The sequence below is a fragment of the Hypanus sabinus genome, chromosome 8 (genome assembly GCF_030144855.1).
Source record: "Hypanus sabinus isolate sHypSab1 chromosome 8, sHypSab1.hap1, whole genome shotgun sequence".
Lineage (NCBI taxonomy): Eukaryota > Metazoa > Chordata > Chondrichthyes > Myliobatiformes > Dasyatidae > Hypanus > Hypanus sabinus.
Window position 1 is genome coordinate 141,144,108 of NC_082713.1, and position 16,998 is coordinate 141,161,105.

At 39.3% G+C, this 16,998-nt stretch overlaps 2 protein-coding genes across 34 annotated transcripts in view; one reads left to right on the forward strand and one right to left on the reverse strand.

Moving 5' to 3' along the window:
- The window catches only part of LOC132398497 (ninjurin-2-like), a 304,819-nt gene that overhangs the window by 278,763 nt on the left and 9,058 nt on the right, over nt 1–16,998 (reverse strand). For 18 of the 19 annotated variants that reach the window (XR_009513678.1, XR_009513677.1, XM_059978058.1 and 15 more), the window contains one exon: nt 14,765–14,921. The exons of the other annotated variant lie outside the window; for it this stretch is intronic. The gene's annotated coding sequence lies outside the window, so the exon portion shown is untranslated. The remainder of the gene's footprint in view (nt 1–14,764; nt 14,922–16,998) is intronic. 19 annotated transcript variants of the gene reach the window in all.
- The window catches only part of wnk1b (WNK lysine deficient protein kinase 1b), a 143,778-nt gene that overhangs the window by 16,494 nt on the left and 110,286 nt on the right, over nt 1–16,998 (forward strand). For all 15 annotated transcript variants that reach the window (XR_009513676.1, XM_059978020.1, XM_059978026.1 and 12 more), the window contains exons 2-3: nt 6,947–7,119; nt 16,636–16,856. Coding sequence is in view for 14 of the 15 variants with exons in the window: in XM_059978020.1 (XP_059834003.1) it covers nt 6,947–7,119; nt 16,636–16,856 (394 nt within the window). In the remaining variant the exon portion in view is untranslated. The remainder of the gene's footprint in view (nt 1–6,946; nt 7,120–16,635; nt 16,857–16,998) is intronic.

A 16,998-nucleotide genomic window follows, 5' to 3' on the forward strand; every position in this document is an offset into this window, starting at 1 on the left:
AGATGTCTTCCTTTTTTTTAAACAAAGGGGTTTCCCTTCTTCCACCGTCAACTCTGCTCTCAAAAGCATCTCTCCCATTTCCCGCACATCTGCCCTCACCCCATCCGCCTGCCACCCCCACTCGGGATAGGGTTCCCCTTGTCCTCACCTACCACCCCACCAGCCTCCAGGTCCACCGTATAATTCTGAGTAACTTCCACCACCTCCAACGGGATCCCACTACCAAGCACATCATTCCCTCCTCCCCCACCCCCTCTGCTTTTAGCAGGGATCGCTCCCTGTGTGACTCCCTTGTCCACTTGTTCCCCCATCCCTTCCCACTGATCTCCCTCCTGACACTTATCCTTGTAAGTGGAACAAGTGCTACACCTGACCTTACACTTCCACCCCTCACCACCATTCAGGGCCCCAGACAGTCCTTCCAGTGAGGGCACACTTCACCTGTGAGTCGGCTGGTGTGGTATACTGCGTCCGGTGCTCCCGGCATGGCCTTTATATATTGTTGAGACCCGACGCAGACTGGGGAGACCGTTTTGCTGTCGCCAGAGAAAGCAGATCTCCCAGTGGCCACACATTTTAATTCCACGTCCCATTCCCATTCTAATATGTCCTATCCCTGGCCTCCTCTACTGTCAAGATGAATCCACACTCAGGTTGGAGGAAACAACACCTTATAAACTGGCTGGGTAGCCTCCAACCTGATGGCATGAACATTGACTTCTCTAACTACCGTTAATGCCTCTCCTCCCCTTCTTACCCCATCCCTGACATACCTAGTCGTTTGTTTCTCTCTCTCTCTCTCTCCTCCCTCCCTCTCTCTCTCCCTCTCTCTCTCTCTCTCTCTCTCCCTCTCCTCTCCCTCTCCCTCTCCCTCTCCCTCTCCCTCTCCCTCTCCCTCTCCCTCTCCCCTCTCCTCTCCCTCTCCCTCTCCCTCTCCCTCTCCCTCTCCCTCTCCTCTCCCTCTCCCTCTCCCTCTCCCTCTCCTCTCCCTCTCCCCCTCCCTCTCCCTCTCCCCCCTCCCCCTCCCCCTCCCCCTCCCCCTCCCCTCCCCCTCCCCCTCCCCCTCCCCTCCCCCTCCCCCTCCCCCTCCCCCTCCCCCTCCCCCCTCCCCCTCCCCCTCCCCCTCCCCCTCCCCCTCCCCCTCCCCCTCCCCCTCCCCCTCCCCCTCCCCCTCCCCCTCTCCCCCCTTCTCTGCCTGTTCTCCATCTCCCTCTGGTGCTCCCCTCCCCACTCCCCCTTTCTTTCCCCTGAGGCCTCCCGTCCCATGATTCTTTCCCTTCTTCAGCTCTGTATCACTTTTGCCAATCACTTTTCCAGCTCTTAGCTTCATCCCACCCCCTCTGGTCTTCTATCATTTCGCATTTCCCCCTCCCCCCACTACTTTCTTAGTATCTTTCCTTCAGTTAGCCCTGACGAAGGGTCTCGGCCCGAAATGACGACAGTGCTTATCTTTATAGATGCTGCCTTGCCTGCTGTGTTCCACCAGCATTTTGTGTGTGTTGTATCCTTTTTTAAATGTTTTATTCTGCAATTCTATATTTTAAGGCCGAAAAACATTAATATAAAAAAGTGTGACAGCAATTTGCCTTCAGGAAATGCCACATTTTCAAAGAAGATGGTGCAAATTGACTTACAGTTCGTTCCCTACCATTATGTACAAACAAAAATGCTGTTCATATTTGCTGTATATTTTGGAAAATGTATATGAAATGGCTTAGTATTTGTAGAAATCTCTGCTGATTGCATGAGAATTCTGGATACATAAATGCAGATAAATGGGAATTACTTTAATTAGAAGCAAAACCATACAGACAGGTACTTTGATCTAACAGCTTTGGTGTTGCTTCAAGTCCCAACAGGAAAACGGGAGCTGCACATGAGGTGACTCACTGCCACCATGCTTAATATTTGGAACCAAATTTCTCTTCTCGGCTTGAAGCCTTTACTATTTTTGTTGTTTCCCAAAAAAAGTAAACAGCTGAAAATGCATCAATAAGTTGAGTTGCTTCAGCAGAAAATTTGCGGTACTACATCTGAGTTGTGTCTTTGCATGGATTAAAAAAAATGTTAAAATGAAACTGTAAACTAAGATTTTAACAGTTCCTTATGCATTAAAATGATATATTTAAAAACTAAATTTTTCATGACCATAATCAGTTATCTGTTTTATAGTCTTTTTATTGTTCAGATGTCATTTCATACAAATCAAAGCAAGTAGTAGCCTAGGCCTAAATGCTCTGCTTATCTTGCCAATTTGTAGGCTGGGGAAAAACTGATCCTTCTGGGTTCAATAGATATTCCCTCCCAATATTCATCCTGGCTTCGGTCCTGCATCCTGACTTTGTTCAGTTTTGACATTACTGGAATAGCAGCGTTTATTACCCATCACTAATTGCTTCAAAGATGGGTAGTGTACCACCATCTTGACTTCTTCCATTCTTATAACAAATTGTTCCTATTTTGCTGATCAGAAGAGATTTGCGGATTTAAACACAGTAAAGAAGGAATGGCAATATTTCCAAGTCAGTGGTGTGTGACTTTGGTGAGAAATTGAAGTTGATAGTGTCGCATTTGCCTGCTGCCTTAGCTTCCATGATGGTAGCAATTTTCAAAGTGCTGTTGGAGTTACTTGGACAAGCAACTAGTGCATTTTGTAGTCTGCACATTTTTTTGCAGCAATGGTTTTGTTATTCATTGAGGACATGAATTTTTAATATCATGGGTGGGGCTTAAGCTAGGCTTAGTTGGAATTGCATTTGTGCAAGCAAGTGGGATGCATTCTGTAATTTCCTATCTTGTAAATGATGGAAAAGATGCCTGTTCTCCATCTCCCTCTGGTGCTTCTCTGCCCCCCCCCCCCCTCACCTTTCTTACTCCCGAGGCCTCCCATCCCATGATCCTTTCCCTTCTCCAGCTTGGTATCACTTTCACCAATCACCTTTCCAGCTCTTAGCTTCATCCCACCCCCTCCAGTCTTCTGCTAACATTTTGCATTTCCATATCTACTTTCAAATCTCTTACTATCTTTCCTTTCGGTTAGTCCTGACGGAGGGTCTCGGCCCGAAACGTCGACAAGTGCTTCTCCTATAGATGCTGCCTGGCCTGCTGTGTTCTACCAGCATTTTGTGTGTGGTTGTTTAGGTTGTCATAGTTGGGTTGCATGCTGCAGGACACCTAGCTTGAGTGCCATAGTTAAGGGACTATCTAATTGTATCGACTACTGCCAGAATGTTGCAATTTGGGGATTTAAATTATGGTAATACTATTGAACATTTAGGTTATTCAGTTCGAACATTAGAACATCAGAGGTGATCATTGCCTAGCACTTAGCAGTTTAACTCTGAGGAGTTGCGAATGAAATGCAGTTTGGTGAACTTGATAAATTTAATCATCCTGGAAAAATTTCTGCAAGCTCAGATCTTGTCAATTCCTCTGGCTGCAAATGGTTCTTGAATTAATGAAAGGATGTATTCTTCGGTCAATGATCTTGATACGATTATTTCAACTGGTGTAGTTAACAAAGCTTTTAAAAATTAGCAAGGTCTGTATAGATTTGCAAGCTGGTCTGCTGAAGGATCTTTTCATTGGTGAATTGCTCTTGATGTACAAGTCAATTATATATGTGTGTATGTATTTTTATGAATTATTCTCTCTCACACACACACACACTCACTCTTTAATATTTTAAGCAAGATTACTTTTTTATTTCTGTCTTTTACAGTTTCAAACTAACAAAAAAGGAAAAGGGCCCAAGCAAAAGTTTGGGGCACCTTGCATGGTCAGTACTTAGTAACACCCCCTTTGGCAAGTATTGCAGCTTGTAAATGCTTTCTGTAGCCAGCTAAGAGACTTTAAATTCTTATTTGGGGGATTTTCACCCATTCTTCCTTGCAAAAGTCTTCTAGTTCTGTGAGATTCTTGGGCCATCTTGCATGCACTGCTCTTTTGAGGTCTATCCACAGATTTTTAGCGATGTTTAGGTCGGGGGGACTATGCGGGCCATGGCAAAACCTTCAGCTTGCGCCTCTTGAGGTCTATTGTGGATTTTGAGGTGTTTTTAGGATCATTATCCTGTTGTAGAAGCCATCCTCTTTTCATCTTCAGCTTTTTTACAGACAGTGTGATGTTTGCTTCCAAAATTTGCTGGTATTTAACTGCATTCATTCTTCCCTGTACCTGTGTCACTGGCTGCAACATGACCAAAGCATGATCGATCCACCCTGTGCTTAACAGTTGGAGAGGTGTTCTTTTCATGAAATTCTGCACCCTTTTTTCTCCAAACATACCTTTGCTCATTGTAGCAAAAAGTTCTATTTTAACTTCATCAGTCCACAGGACTTATTTCCAAAATGCATCAGGCTTGTTTAGATGTTCCTTTGCAAACTTCTGATGCTGAATTTTGTGGTGAGGATGCAGGAAAGGTTTTCTTCCGATGACTCTTCCATGAAGGTCATATTTGTGCAGGTGTCGCTGCACAGTAGAACTGTGCACCACCACTCCAGAGTCTGATAAATCTTCCTGAAGGTCTTCTGCAGTCAAACTGGGGTTTTTATTGCCTTTCTAGCAATCTTACGAGCAGTTCTCTTGGAAATTTTTCTTGGTCTTCCAGACCTCAACTTGACCTCCACCGTTCCTGTTAACTGCCATTTCTTAATTACGTTACGAACTGAGGAAACGGCTTCCTGAAAATGCTTTGCTATCTTCTTTTAGCCTTCTCCTGTTTTGTGGGCATCATTTATTTTAATTTTCAGAGTGCTAGGCAGCTGCTCAGAGGAGCCCATGGCTGCTGATTGTTGGGACTAGGCTTGAGGAGTCGGGGTATTTATAAAGCTTTGAAATTTGCATCACCTGGCCTTTCCTAATGATGATTGTGAACAAGCCATAGCCCTAACAAGCTAATTAAGGTCTGAGACCTTGGGAAAAGTTACCTGAGAGCTCAAATCTCTTGGGGTGCCCAAACTTTTGCATGGTGCTCTTTTCCTTATTTTTACTCTAAAATTGTACCAAACAAAAATAATACACTAATCTTGCTTAAAATGTTGAAAAGAGTGTTACATCTTAACTTATAAAACTTTTGGAGATCAGTTCATCTTCTATTCACTTAACTATTCACAGTAACAGAAATTTTGACCAGGGGTGCTCAAACTTTTGCATGCCACTGTATATGTAGTAAAAATGTGTGGAGAATTAGTTGAATTATCTTGGCTACAGACTGAAAAATGTTAGGTATAATGGATTGTAGCCAAGAAAGTAAAACTGATGCTGATATTAAGCCCACTGGCCGTTAATAATTGTTGCTGCCACATTTCCTATGATGTGCTATGCAATTCACCCCTTCCCCCTGTTGAGTAGTACCAGAGAATGCAAGGGATCTGTGAAGTTTTAATAATATGGGGTAGTTTTGTTTCAAAATCCATTAAATCAACATTAAATAAAGATGTATTTCGTATGGGGTAGTTTTGTTTCAAAATCCATTAAATCAACATTAAATAAAGATGTATTTCGTGTGATGGCTGCCCCAGATGTCGGTTGCTGTTGTCCCCAGCTCCTTAAAAGAGTAATGTGATGGGTGGGGGGGGGGGGGGAGTGTGGAGATTTTGGATATATTTTATCAAGTGTTATCAGATGGCTTTTGTGCAAAAAGATTGGGAAACATTAGTTTTATGTTTTAACATTCTGAAGGAATTTAAAATTGGGGCAGTGACTTCAGCATTTTATGTCCGACTTTGCATTAACAGCACACTTGACAGGGAATCTTGTTTATTCAGACTCTTATTTTTGCTACTGAAAATAATCTTGTGTATTACATTCATTATGGGTTGAAGACTTGCTAAAGAAGATTGAGAATAGAGAACGACTTAGTGGAGATATTCAACATCAGAACTTTTGCAAGGAAGGAAAAAGAAAATAGAGTTGAGTTCTGAGGGAGAGAAAAAAGTTTTGAATTATAACTGCTCTACAGCTGTGATATTTAAAGTGTTAAAACCAAGAGGTTACTGGCAATTAACACAATTATATCACTAAAAGCAGATTTGTATTTGGGAGGAAGACTTTATTTTTTGGTGAACTTGGTTAGTATATTTGCTCATATCAAGTAACTCCATAGTATTTAGTGCATGTTATATTGATGAAGCATAAAATTAGTGACTGGAGCTGTGCAACGTAACTGGCATTTTTTGCTTATTGGGTGAGCTGGCAAATTTTTTCAATACACATTGCCATGGTATTTACATATGTATATTGTACTCTGAAGTAAGCCGGACTTGCACAAATACTTGAATTAAGTGGCTGAGCACAGAACTATTTAAATATTGGATAGACATAGAAAAAAAATTAGAATCCCATTTAACAAGAGAGAAACTTCTCTCCAGTTACCTGGCACTGAAATCTTAAAAAAAATATCAACCATGCTTAGGATATGAGGTTGGAATTCTGCCTTTTGAAGAATAGTCACATTGGGCAGCTATTGAGGCCAGCAAAAGAATGTTGCTGCATTATATTTCTTGTACTGAGAAGAGACAATAATTTAAGCCCTTCAATTTGAGTATGGATTGTAGATTGAGCAAAGACGCTTCAATTTGGAATTTTTTTTTGCATTTTGTCTGGATTATTTCAAAGAGCAGACGTCTTTAATCATTTATCTTTCCATTAATTTAGTGGGCTTCAGAGAGGTCATTTTCATTGCAAGTAAGATGAAGCTAGCTCTAAATGCATCTTTTGCGGACTGGGAACTGATAGTTAAAGCACATTTTTACTTTAAGTTACAGATGGAAAGGCAATGGAACTCATCTACATGTTTTGTTTGGGGAGTTTGGTGATAACCAATAATTTTTCCAGCATTAATCTTGTTGCCTCCTGTCAACAAGAAACATTATAATAGCAAGTGTACATACCTGCATGCAAATTTACTAATGTGCTCTTGAAACTGTTTACTTGCTATTAACAGGACCGAAAGTTGTCAAAATCAGAAAGGCAAAGGTTTAAAGAAGAAGCTGAAATGTTAAAGGGCTTGCAGCATCCGAATATAGTCAGATTTTATGATTCTTGGGAATCAACGTTGAAAGGAAAGAAATGTATAGTGCTGGTGACAGAATTGATGACGTCGGGAACTCTGAAAACGTAAGTGCAGTTAAATATTTTAAACTGAATTATCATTTGTTGCCTTTCTGTTTCTCACATATTTGATTGCCTTTATGCATAACTTGTGCAGAACATTTAAACTGGTAATGCACAGCATTACTTAAGACAGTCATGAAGGATAATTGGTGGACCTTTATAAAGATGCATACAATCATGAAGGGCATAGATACTGAATTGTCAGTCTTTTTGCCAAGTTAGGGAAGTCAAGAACTAGACAGCATAGATTCAAGAAGAGTGGAGACAGATTTAAAGATACCTGAAGGAGGAGCTTTTCTGGACAGAGAATGGTGGGTATATTGAACTATCTGTCATGGGAAGCTGTAGAGGCAGATATAGTTACAAGAATTAAGGCATTTAGATTGGTATATGGAGAGGAAAAGTTTGGAAAGATATGTGCAAAATGAGATCAGCTCAGGTTGACAACATGGTTGACGTGATATGGAGGGCCGAAGTGCCAATTTTTGTGCTGTATACCTCTGACCCTATAAGTTTTTGAGTATTGACTGATCCATCACACATTTCTTTGCTGTTTACTTTTAAACATATTGGTAGTTCTGCTCTAATGTATTTCCATAATACAAATTAGTTATAATGCAATTGATGGTTTAGGGAACACTATTTGCATTACTATACTGGCCACATTTGTGCAATTATGATCTGGTAAACCCTGTTTAAGTGTGTGCTGTGAAGTGAACTGCACCATTTTTTGCTATTATACAAGTTTCTATAACACAGTTTTTCTTTGGAATGTAACTATCATGTTATAACAAAACTACCTGTGTGTACTCTATCTACCTATGTCTGTTTTCAAAGGTTAATTTAAAATTTATGTTGTTCGACATTGAAACTTCTTAAATAACCATGAGTTGGATAGATGCTGCTTTTTGCAGGTGGCCTGATGACATGTGCATTTGAAATGCCACAATAAACATTTAAAATCTTCCCACTCTGTCTTGACTGTAGTGTCTCATTTTCCACTTTTTATGCACCTAACCAATCTATTGATACATTCTTGCAGCTGCATTTTGCTTTTGCACGGAGGACACTTATCAGTTTTGGTATCATTGGCAAAGACTTACATTATTGTGACTGTTTGATTTAGCCATATCACAAAAACCAAGAGACTTGATGATAGAGTTCTATTAACTCCTGCTATATATAACCTAAACTTCTATTAATGTTTTTCTTTGCTTTCTTCAGCTGAGCCATTTTGTAAAAATTAAATTTGCTTCTTGTTTTTAGAACTTGGAGGGTTGTTTTCCCCGATCAGCCTGCTATATAGGACATCACTGAAGGACTTGCTAAAAATCTATGCAGACCACATTAAATACACTGTTTTTGTCACCCTTAATATAAAACAAAAGTCAGATTCATGCTGATTTATATCCTTAATATATGTGTATGATCCAAGGTCTAATTTCTTAATTTCTTTGTCATCTATGATTCTCAGAGGAGATATAGACATTCACAATCTCAGCCACCTCCTGCGGTTCCACAGTTAGGTGGCCCTAATGGTATTAAGGTCTCTCCTGAGTTGACAGTTTTAATATAATTGAAGAACCTCTTGGGATTATTGTTAACTCTGCCTGACAAATCCATCTCATACCTTCTGCCCACTTGATTTCCCTCTTAAACATGCTCTTAAACTTTTATATTTGTTGAAGGATTCATTTGAACCCATCTGCCTAAAAGCGATATACGCTTTCACCTTTTTCCTGACAAGAGCCTCTATTTTTGATCATTTAGGGTTCACTGAACTTGATATGTCTGCCCTTCACCCTAACAGGAACATGCTGCACCAGGACCCTTAATGCCCTTTAAATACCTCTTATTTGCCAACTGTTTCTTTGCCTTTAAATAGGGTCACCCATTCAACCCTGGCTAGATTCTGCCTAATGCCCTCAAAATTGCCAGCTGCTGCAGTTCAGGACATTTAATGTGTGCACCTATTCTATATTTTTCCATGACTGTTTAAAAGCTAATAGAATAGTTGTGTGAAATTTTTTGACACATCTGCTCCTCAGGTTCCTGCTGACTATAGGTGGTGGTGTATGTTTATAAGCATAGCCCTACCAAGATGGCCATTCCTTTCTTATTTCTAAGTTCTACTCAAATGTTTTTGTTAGAAGAATATTTCTAAGCACTTGTGATGTCGTCCCTTATTAAAAAGGCAATGCCTCCACTCCTATCTTTTCCCCTGTCATACCTAAAGCATTGATATCCTGGAACATTGAGCTGCAAATCCTTCCCTTCTCTCAGCCATGTTTCTGTTATGGCCACAGTATCTCATTACCAAGAGGCAATCCACACACTCAATTCATCCACTTTACCTGTTAAGCATAATGCATTAAATTGTTACAATTTAAAGCAGCGCTACCATCTGTGTTTTTATTGTAACCTGGCTATCCTGAGCACCAGGCTTATACATTTTAATTTCTCATACCTCTGACTTTTTGCTTGAGTCTCATGCCCATGCCCATACCCTGCCTCTCCCCCTCACCAATCTAGCTGAAACCCTCCCTGGTGGCAAAAGTAAATTTCCATGCGTGGATATTGGTTTCCCCTCTGGTTCAGCTGCACCTTGTCCCACTTGTATAGGTTGCCTCTACGTCAGTGGATATCCCTCCCTGCTCCTTGTACTGGCTCTTCAGTTGGTTATTATCAGCCAGAAAAGGGTATTCATCTGGCCTGACTTTCTTACCTAACTTCTTTATACTCATTCTGCAGGACCTTGTCCCTTGTTCTGCCTAAGTTGTTGTACCAATGTGTACAACGACCTGTTCATCAGTCTCCTTTGTATTTTCTGCTTCTGCTCAGTTGTAACTGACCCTGGCACCTGGGAGGTAGTGCACCATCTTGGTATCTCTTCTGTGGCCATCTTCTGTTGGTCATAATTTCTTGTCATGCGAAATGTTGAGTCTGCTATCGCTATTGCTCTGCCTGACTGTACGCCTCTCTGCTGAGCATCATAGCTAACCACAGTGCCATTTATCTGGCTGCTGCTGTTGTGCCCTAACAGATAATCTCCCCTTCTCCCTCCTCCCACCCTCCCTCTTTCTCTCCCTCCCACCGGAATCTGAAGGGGTATACTTGCTGCCGAGGGGAATGGCCACAAGGAAACGCTTCGCTGACTGCATACTTGCCTTGCTTTGCCTGATGGTCACCCATCTATATGAAGCTTGTATGTGGGTGTGACCACCTTTAGGGGTAAAAGTCTCATTTATGAAATCCTCAGCTTCCAGAGCTTCCTGGATGATCCTGAGTACATTTACTTCCATATCCAGTTCCTTCCCCTGTTGGCCAGGGGCTTTAACTCCCACAGATGTAATCATCAGGGAGATAATGAGGTTCCCTGACTTCCCATATCTGGCAGGAGGAGCATTCCTCTGCCCTACCATCTTGCCTACACCTGGATCAAGGACTAAAGATCAACAAAATAAAACCTTGCTTGTTCATAACTGCCTTCTCACTGAAGCCTTTTTCTAAAATAATAGTTGATCTCACTCCCCACACTTGGACCACCAACTTCATCTCTACCAACTGAAACTTCTGAGCGAGAGCTTCAGTTTCCCACTCTTAAAATTGATATTTAACAAAAACTGCTCCAACATAGCTGCTTGGTTCTTCTAGTAATGTTTATGGTGGTTGGCAGATCAACATAAGGTGCATTACCGCCACCTACTGAGCATTATTCAAGCACACTAAACACTTCTCCAGAAAGTCTTCCACCACTGTCCCATTCATATTTGTCACTATAACCTCACGTTGTACTATGAGTATTAAATTCCCCACACCTTATAATCTTTCCCATTTCTGCCCTTACTTTCCAATATATTAGGTTTTAACCTTTCACAAGGATTATTAGTTTAGCATTCTTTACCCAAATTTCAACTACAGTTGACTCATAAACAGCTCTAATTTCTAAACTCTGTGCTATCCCATTTTTATTAAAGATAGCCACACCATTACCTGTTGTCTGATTGCGTCTTATATCAACATAACCTTGTATTTTAAAACTCACAAGGTTTCAATTATGTTTCCTTATCTATTTTAACATTGGGTTTATTTGGTCGATCTGCAATAAATTTCTTAAATTCTCGACCATTAGCTAATAAACTTAGCATTCCACTCTAAGATTAGAAAACATTAACTACCCTGTTTTGAAGAATGATTATTATTTACCCTTGTAAAGCATTATTAATAACTTCTAGCATTAGGTCTTTTATCTTGATGTTTTGCTGCACCTTTTAATAAAACACTATTTTCTATCTACTTTTAGTTTGTACTGTACAAGTTACCACACCTCCCATGAAAGTAACACATTTTAGTTTATCAACAATCAATTAATCCTTTGTTTTAAATTATACTCTTTACATACTGACTAAAATCTATTTGTATTCTGGATATTAAAAGGTGCCATTGATACAGTTTTCTGAAGAGCTCCTGCATATGATGAGCACATTTTTTTATCCGATTGCGTTGCACTTCTACAACTTTCTTACATATAGCACATTAGCATAAACAGAGCTATGTTCCTCTCCACAATTTTGCTACAATTTGACCTAATGTCTTCTCCACTATTACAATAATCCTGTTCACCACATCTACCCCAGCACTTTTTTACCACTACACACAGCTGCTACATGACCAAATTTTTGGTTACTGAAAACATATGAGGGAGTAGTACATAGACTCCAGTTAGTGTTGCTAGAAAGTTTGTGAACCCTGTAGAACTTTCTCTATTATTGCATAAATCTTAAAATGTGATCAGATCTTCAAGCAAGTCCTAAAACTAGATAGAGAACCCAATTAAATTAATAACACAAAAACATTGTATTTGTTCATTTATTGAGAAAACTGATCCAGTACTACATGTATTTGTTGGAAAAAGTATGTAAACCTCTGGGGTAATGCCTTCGACAAAAGCTATTTGGGGTCAGGAATTCCAGTTGATGAGATGGGATTGGAGGTGTGGGTTATAGAGATGCCCTGCCCTATTTTTTAAAAAAAAGCACAAAGTTAGGTTACTGACAGAGCCAGTTCTTCTCAAGAATGATCTGTTTATGTACACCATGCCTTGATCAAAGCAACTTTCAGAGGACCTTAGAAGAAGTATTGTAGAGATGCAAAGTTGGAAAAGGCTATGAAGGCATTTCTAAAGACGTGAGTGTTCACCAGTCCCCAGTAAGATAAATTCTCTACAAATGGAGGAAACCCAGTACTGTTGCTACTCTCCCTAGGAGTGGGCATCTTGCAAAGATCACACCAAGAGCACAAGATGCAATGCTGTAGGAGATGAAAAAGAACCCAAAGGTAACAGCAAACGACCTCCAGAAATCTCTAGAACTTGCTAAAGTCTCTGTTCATGTGTCCACTATAAGTAAAAAGCTGAACAAGAATGTTCGTGGAAGGTCACCATGGAGGAAAGACAAATGAAAAAGTCATGGAGGAAACTACTGTCCATATTCCTATAGAAATGTGGAAGGACCTGAAGCAAGCAGTTCATGCAAGGAAGCCCACTTACATCCCAGAGTTGAAGCAAATTTGTAAGGAGGAACAGCCTAAAATTACTCCGTCGATTGTGTAGGACTGATCAACAGTTACCAGAAGCGTTTGTTGAAGTTATTGCTGTACAAGGGGGTCACACCAGTCACTGAAAGCAAAGGTTCACATACTTTTTCCAACAAATACATGTAATACTGGATCAGTTTTCTCAATAAATAAATGAACAAGTATAATGTATTTTGTTATTTATTTAATTGGGTTCTCTTTATTTAGCTTTAGGACTTGCGTGAAGATCTGATCACATCTTGGGTCATATTTATGCAAAAATAGAGAAAATTCTACAGGGTTCGCAAGCTAGTAGCACTGTATATAATTCATCTAACCTAAATTAACCCTATCTGACAATGTTTTTTCCATCGTTTAATCAACACTGATAAGCTAACTTTTCTAATTACACCATAAAACCCTTTTAAGTATTTAGCATCCACATCTTTTCCTTCAACCAAATTATTTTTAACTTGGTACATCTAAAGGCACACCTGGAATTACTCCCCAAAGCCACTGTCATTCAGTATTTAAAGAGCAAACACGAGGAAATCTGCAGATGCTGGAAATTCAAGCAACACACACAAAATGCTGGTGGAACACATCAGGTCAGACAGTATCTATAGGGAGAAGCACTGTCGACATTTTGGGCTGAGACCTGAAACGTCGACAGTGCTTCTCCCTATAGATGCTGTCTGGCCTGCTGTGTTCCACCAGCATTTTGTGTGTATTGCTTGTCATTCAGTATTTGCTTGGTGTTACTTTCCTTCCTCCCAGAGCCTTTAACCCTGAAGTTTCTTCACATTGCCTACTTTCTTTACGGTTCACCAAGAGTGCTCCATCCCTTATAGGTCTTGTGCCCACAATATGTCCTCAGGCTTTTTATAAAGCCTTAGTTGATCTAATTGGATATCAGAAGCAGCTCCATATTCAAAATGTGTTACCTTAAACTCTTCCTTTTATTTAAATCCTGTCTACAGTCTTCAATAAGCCACTACAATCCTCAATTTGCTGCTTTATTTTTTCCAGTTTCTTAGAAACCTGCCATTTGTCTTGCTGCATACAACTCCTATCACCCAATGCCATTTTCCATTTGCTCCCTCAGTTTTTTTTTTGGTCACTCCCTGCCATCTCTACTGTTCTTTCTGCCCCCGTCTCCTCTTGTTGGTCTCTTTTCCCAATGATATCTCTGCCTGAGCAGCATAAAATGCTATCCACTCCAATTCCTCCACCAGCTCTCTCCCTCAGGCCTCTCGCAGAACAATCATTCTTGGTGCAATGGCTGTTGCTTGTGAACTTTTTGCTGGCTGCCATTTAATAAGTTAAATTAATCGTATTAACCAACAATTTGCAATTATGCCTCTTTTAGCCTCCTGCTCAGTTAAACTCACCAGAAAATACTGACACCATTCTCAAATTCTCACAGCTCTTGCTTCAAGTAACACAAAATGCTGGAGGAATTCAGCAGGTCAGGCAGCTTCTATGGGAGGAATAAAATTGACATTTATTCCTCTGTATAGATGCTGATTGATTTGCTGACTTCCTCCAGCATTTTGTGTTTGTTACTCTGGATTTCCAGCATCTATTACAGAATCTCATGTTTATTATTTCACATTTCAAGTTATGTCTTCTGCTTTGATCTATTCTCTCTCCATAATTATTTCCCTGTACTACATTTTTTCCTGTTGTATGCCCATCCACAGCCCCTTGATCTTTTTTGTCTCTTGCCTACAATAATGGTAATTTTCAGTAGTCCTTAGGACATGGTACGTATTCACATAGTCATGGAGAACAAATAGATGCCATGTGAAGTGTAAGGCATTCACTTTATCAATTGCACCAACTGTTACCTTCAAACTCTCGTTGAAATAGCAATGTATTCAATGTTTTCTAGACCTTTGATTCATTTGTAATCAGACAATTTAAAATGAAATCTGAATCAGAGTGATTTTATTCCCCTTTATTAATACAGACTTTTAGTAACTTTAATAATCCTTGTGTATTTTCAACTTAAATTCTGTGGTATAAATATATAAATTTAGTTTAATTAACATAGTCTGTTAAAAGCAGTTACCTTGCATGCTGCATTCATCCCATTATCGTGCACTCCCATCAACTTCTGAAATTCTGAAGCTCAACTTCAAAGTCCTTCTGTTGTCCTGAACAACTTTGTAGTCTGTCATTTATTCTTCGTTGCTTTGCCTTGCTTCTCATTAAATGTCTTATTACATCTGAGAATTGAATTCGATTTGTCAGTTTTGCGCCCACTAAACCAATGCATTGATAGCCTCCTACAGCATAAAAGTTTCATTTCGCTCTCATTAAATAAACTGAATTTTTGTACAATGGACAAATTCTTTATTATGTTTGCTACATTTGAGTCCAAATCATTTACTTTCACCTTGAAAATTGAACAGCTTAGTACTGAGCTTGGCCAAAGCATACAAAAATTTCTCACTCACAAGAAGTTCTATCAGTTTTACCCTTTACTGGTATTGAGTCAATTTTTATATTATATGTAATTACTACCTTGTAATTACATGGGCTTTTACTTTTCTGTAGCTCAGCATATCAATTGATTGAAGAAATTTTTGACATTTGAGTGGAAGTATGCATTGACAAAAATATTTATTAACATATGGGCATGTTTATCTAAATAGAGAATAAAGCCAGTTTCTCAATGGGGGAAAAAGTATGTCTAACCATATTGTCTGATGTTCAAGGTCAGTGCAATCTAGAGTATGTTATGAAGTCAATAAATACAAATTGATTATCAAGAATCATAATTCTTTCGGCAGAGAGATACATCCAATTAGGCTAACTTTTTGGATATATCCACTCATTTAAGCTAAATGCAACTAAATAAAATCTGGATTCCAATTTTCACTTGCCTTGTAGTTTATTCAATGTCAGTGAATGTTGAGGTTTGTGTGTGTAAAAAAAGGACATCAATGGTGCCCTCTTGTGGCTTGCTCAAAAACACAAGCATATCTATCAAAGGGTGCATGATTTGATGGCAATTAAACCTCATTACCTCCATTTTTCTGATCAGTGACAAAATATTCATGTCCACTGCATTGATATAATTTGATAGTGTCATGTAAATTTCCTTCTGCAAACCTTTTTTCAGTACTTTAAATTGTTGAATTAGTTACAAATGCATGACCATACTTTTATTTACTTATTTTGGTTTAAGTCCAGCAGGTTTACCCATGATGGCTGCAAAAGTAGTACTTGTGTGCCATCTGGCAGCTTCAACATGTATGTGAACCCACCGTACGAAGTCAGCCAAAATTTACATGAAATAGACAATTTTATTCTTGGAGGTGCAAAATTAACTACTTTGGTTCTGAGGAAATCTGCAAAGGTTTTTCTTGTAAAGCATGGAACAAAAGAAGCTTTGGTTTTGGCTTTCTGATATGTCAAGATGATGTAAAAAGAAGAGTATTGTACCTTTGTCTGCAAAATCTTCTTTAAGGCACTTCTTAAAATATGCCTCTTTAATTTAGCCTTGAATGTCTGTACGGTTTTTTGAGGGTGCTCAAGTGAAACAGTTTGAAATGAGATAAATGTAGGTCACTGGAATGAATTTAAATCCAGAATTGAAGATGCTAGTTAGTGTTAATGGTGATGTTAGTGGTATATTGTGGGGCATGCATTTAACAAAACAATGCAAATGTCAGATAAGGTTCCATAGAAAATTTCTCAATATTTGCATTGTGTCCTTTCTACTTGTACACGAATGCTATGTGATTCGTCCATGCAGAAGTTTTCTCATGTGATGTTATTATACAAGATTAAGATACCATCAAAGTACTGTTTAATCAGTGCATGGGTACGCTTGGTTTGTAATTTTGACATTGAACTGAATTAAGAAACATAATATTTGTATGGCTTATTTAGTGTAGCAATCAGATTTCAATATCTTCTCCACCTTTATTTCAGCTACTTAAAAAGGTTTAAGGTGATGAAAATCAAAGTGCTTCGAAGCTGGTGCCGTCAAATCTTGAAGGGACTCCATTTTCTTCATACTCGTACCCCACCTATCATCCACAGAGATTTGAAGTGTGACAACATCTTCATTACAGGCCCTACTGGATCAGTTAAAGTTGGTGATCTTGGCCTTGCTACACTAAAAAGGGCATCATTTGCAAAAAGTGTAATAGGTAAGTTGACAAATTGGGCAATGTTTTGTTTTTTTTAAAGAATTTTGCAATATAGCAAAAGCAAAATTGGCTTAGTGAATAACTTTGATAAAGGTGACTGCTTTGTTTAAAAATCGGGAAATTAGACTTATTCATCCACTTT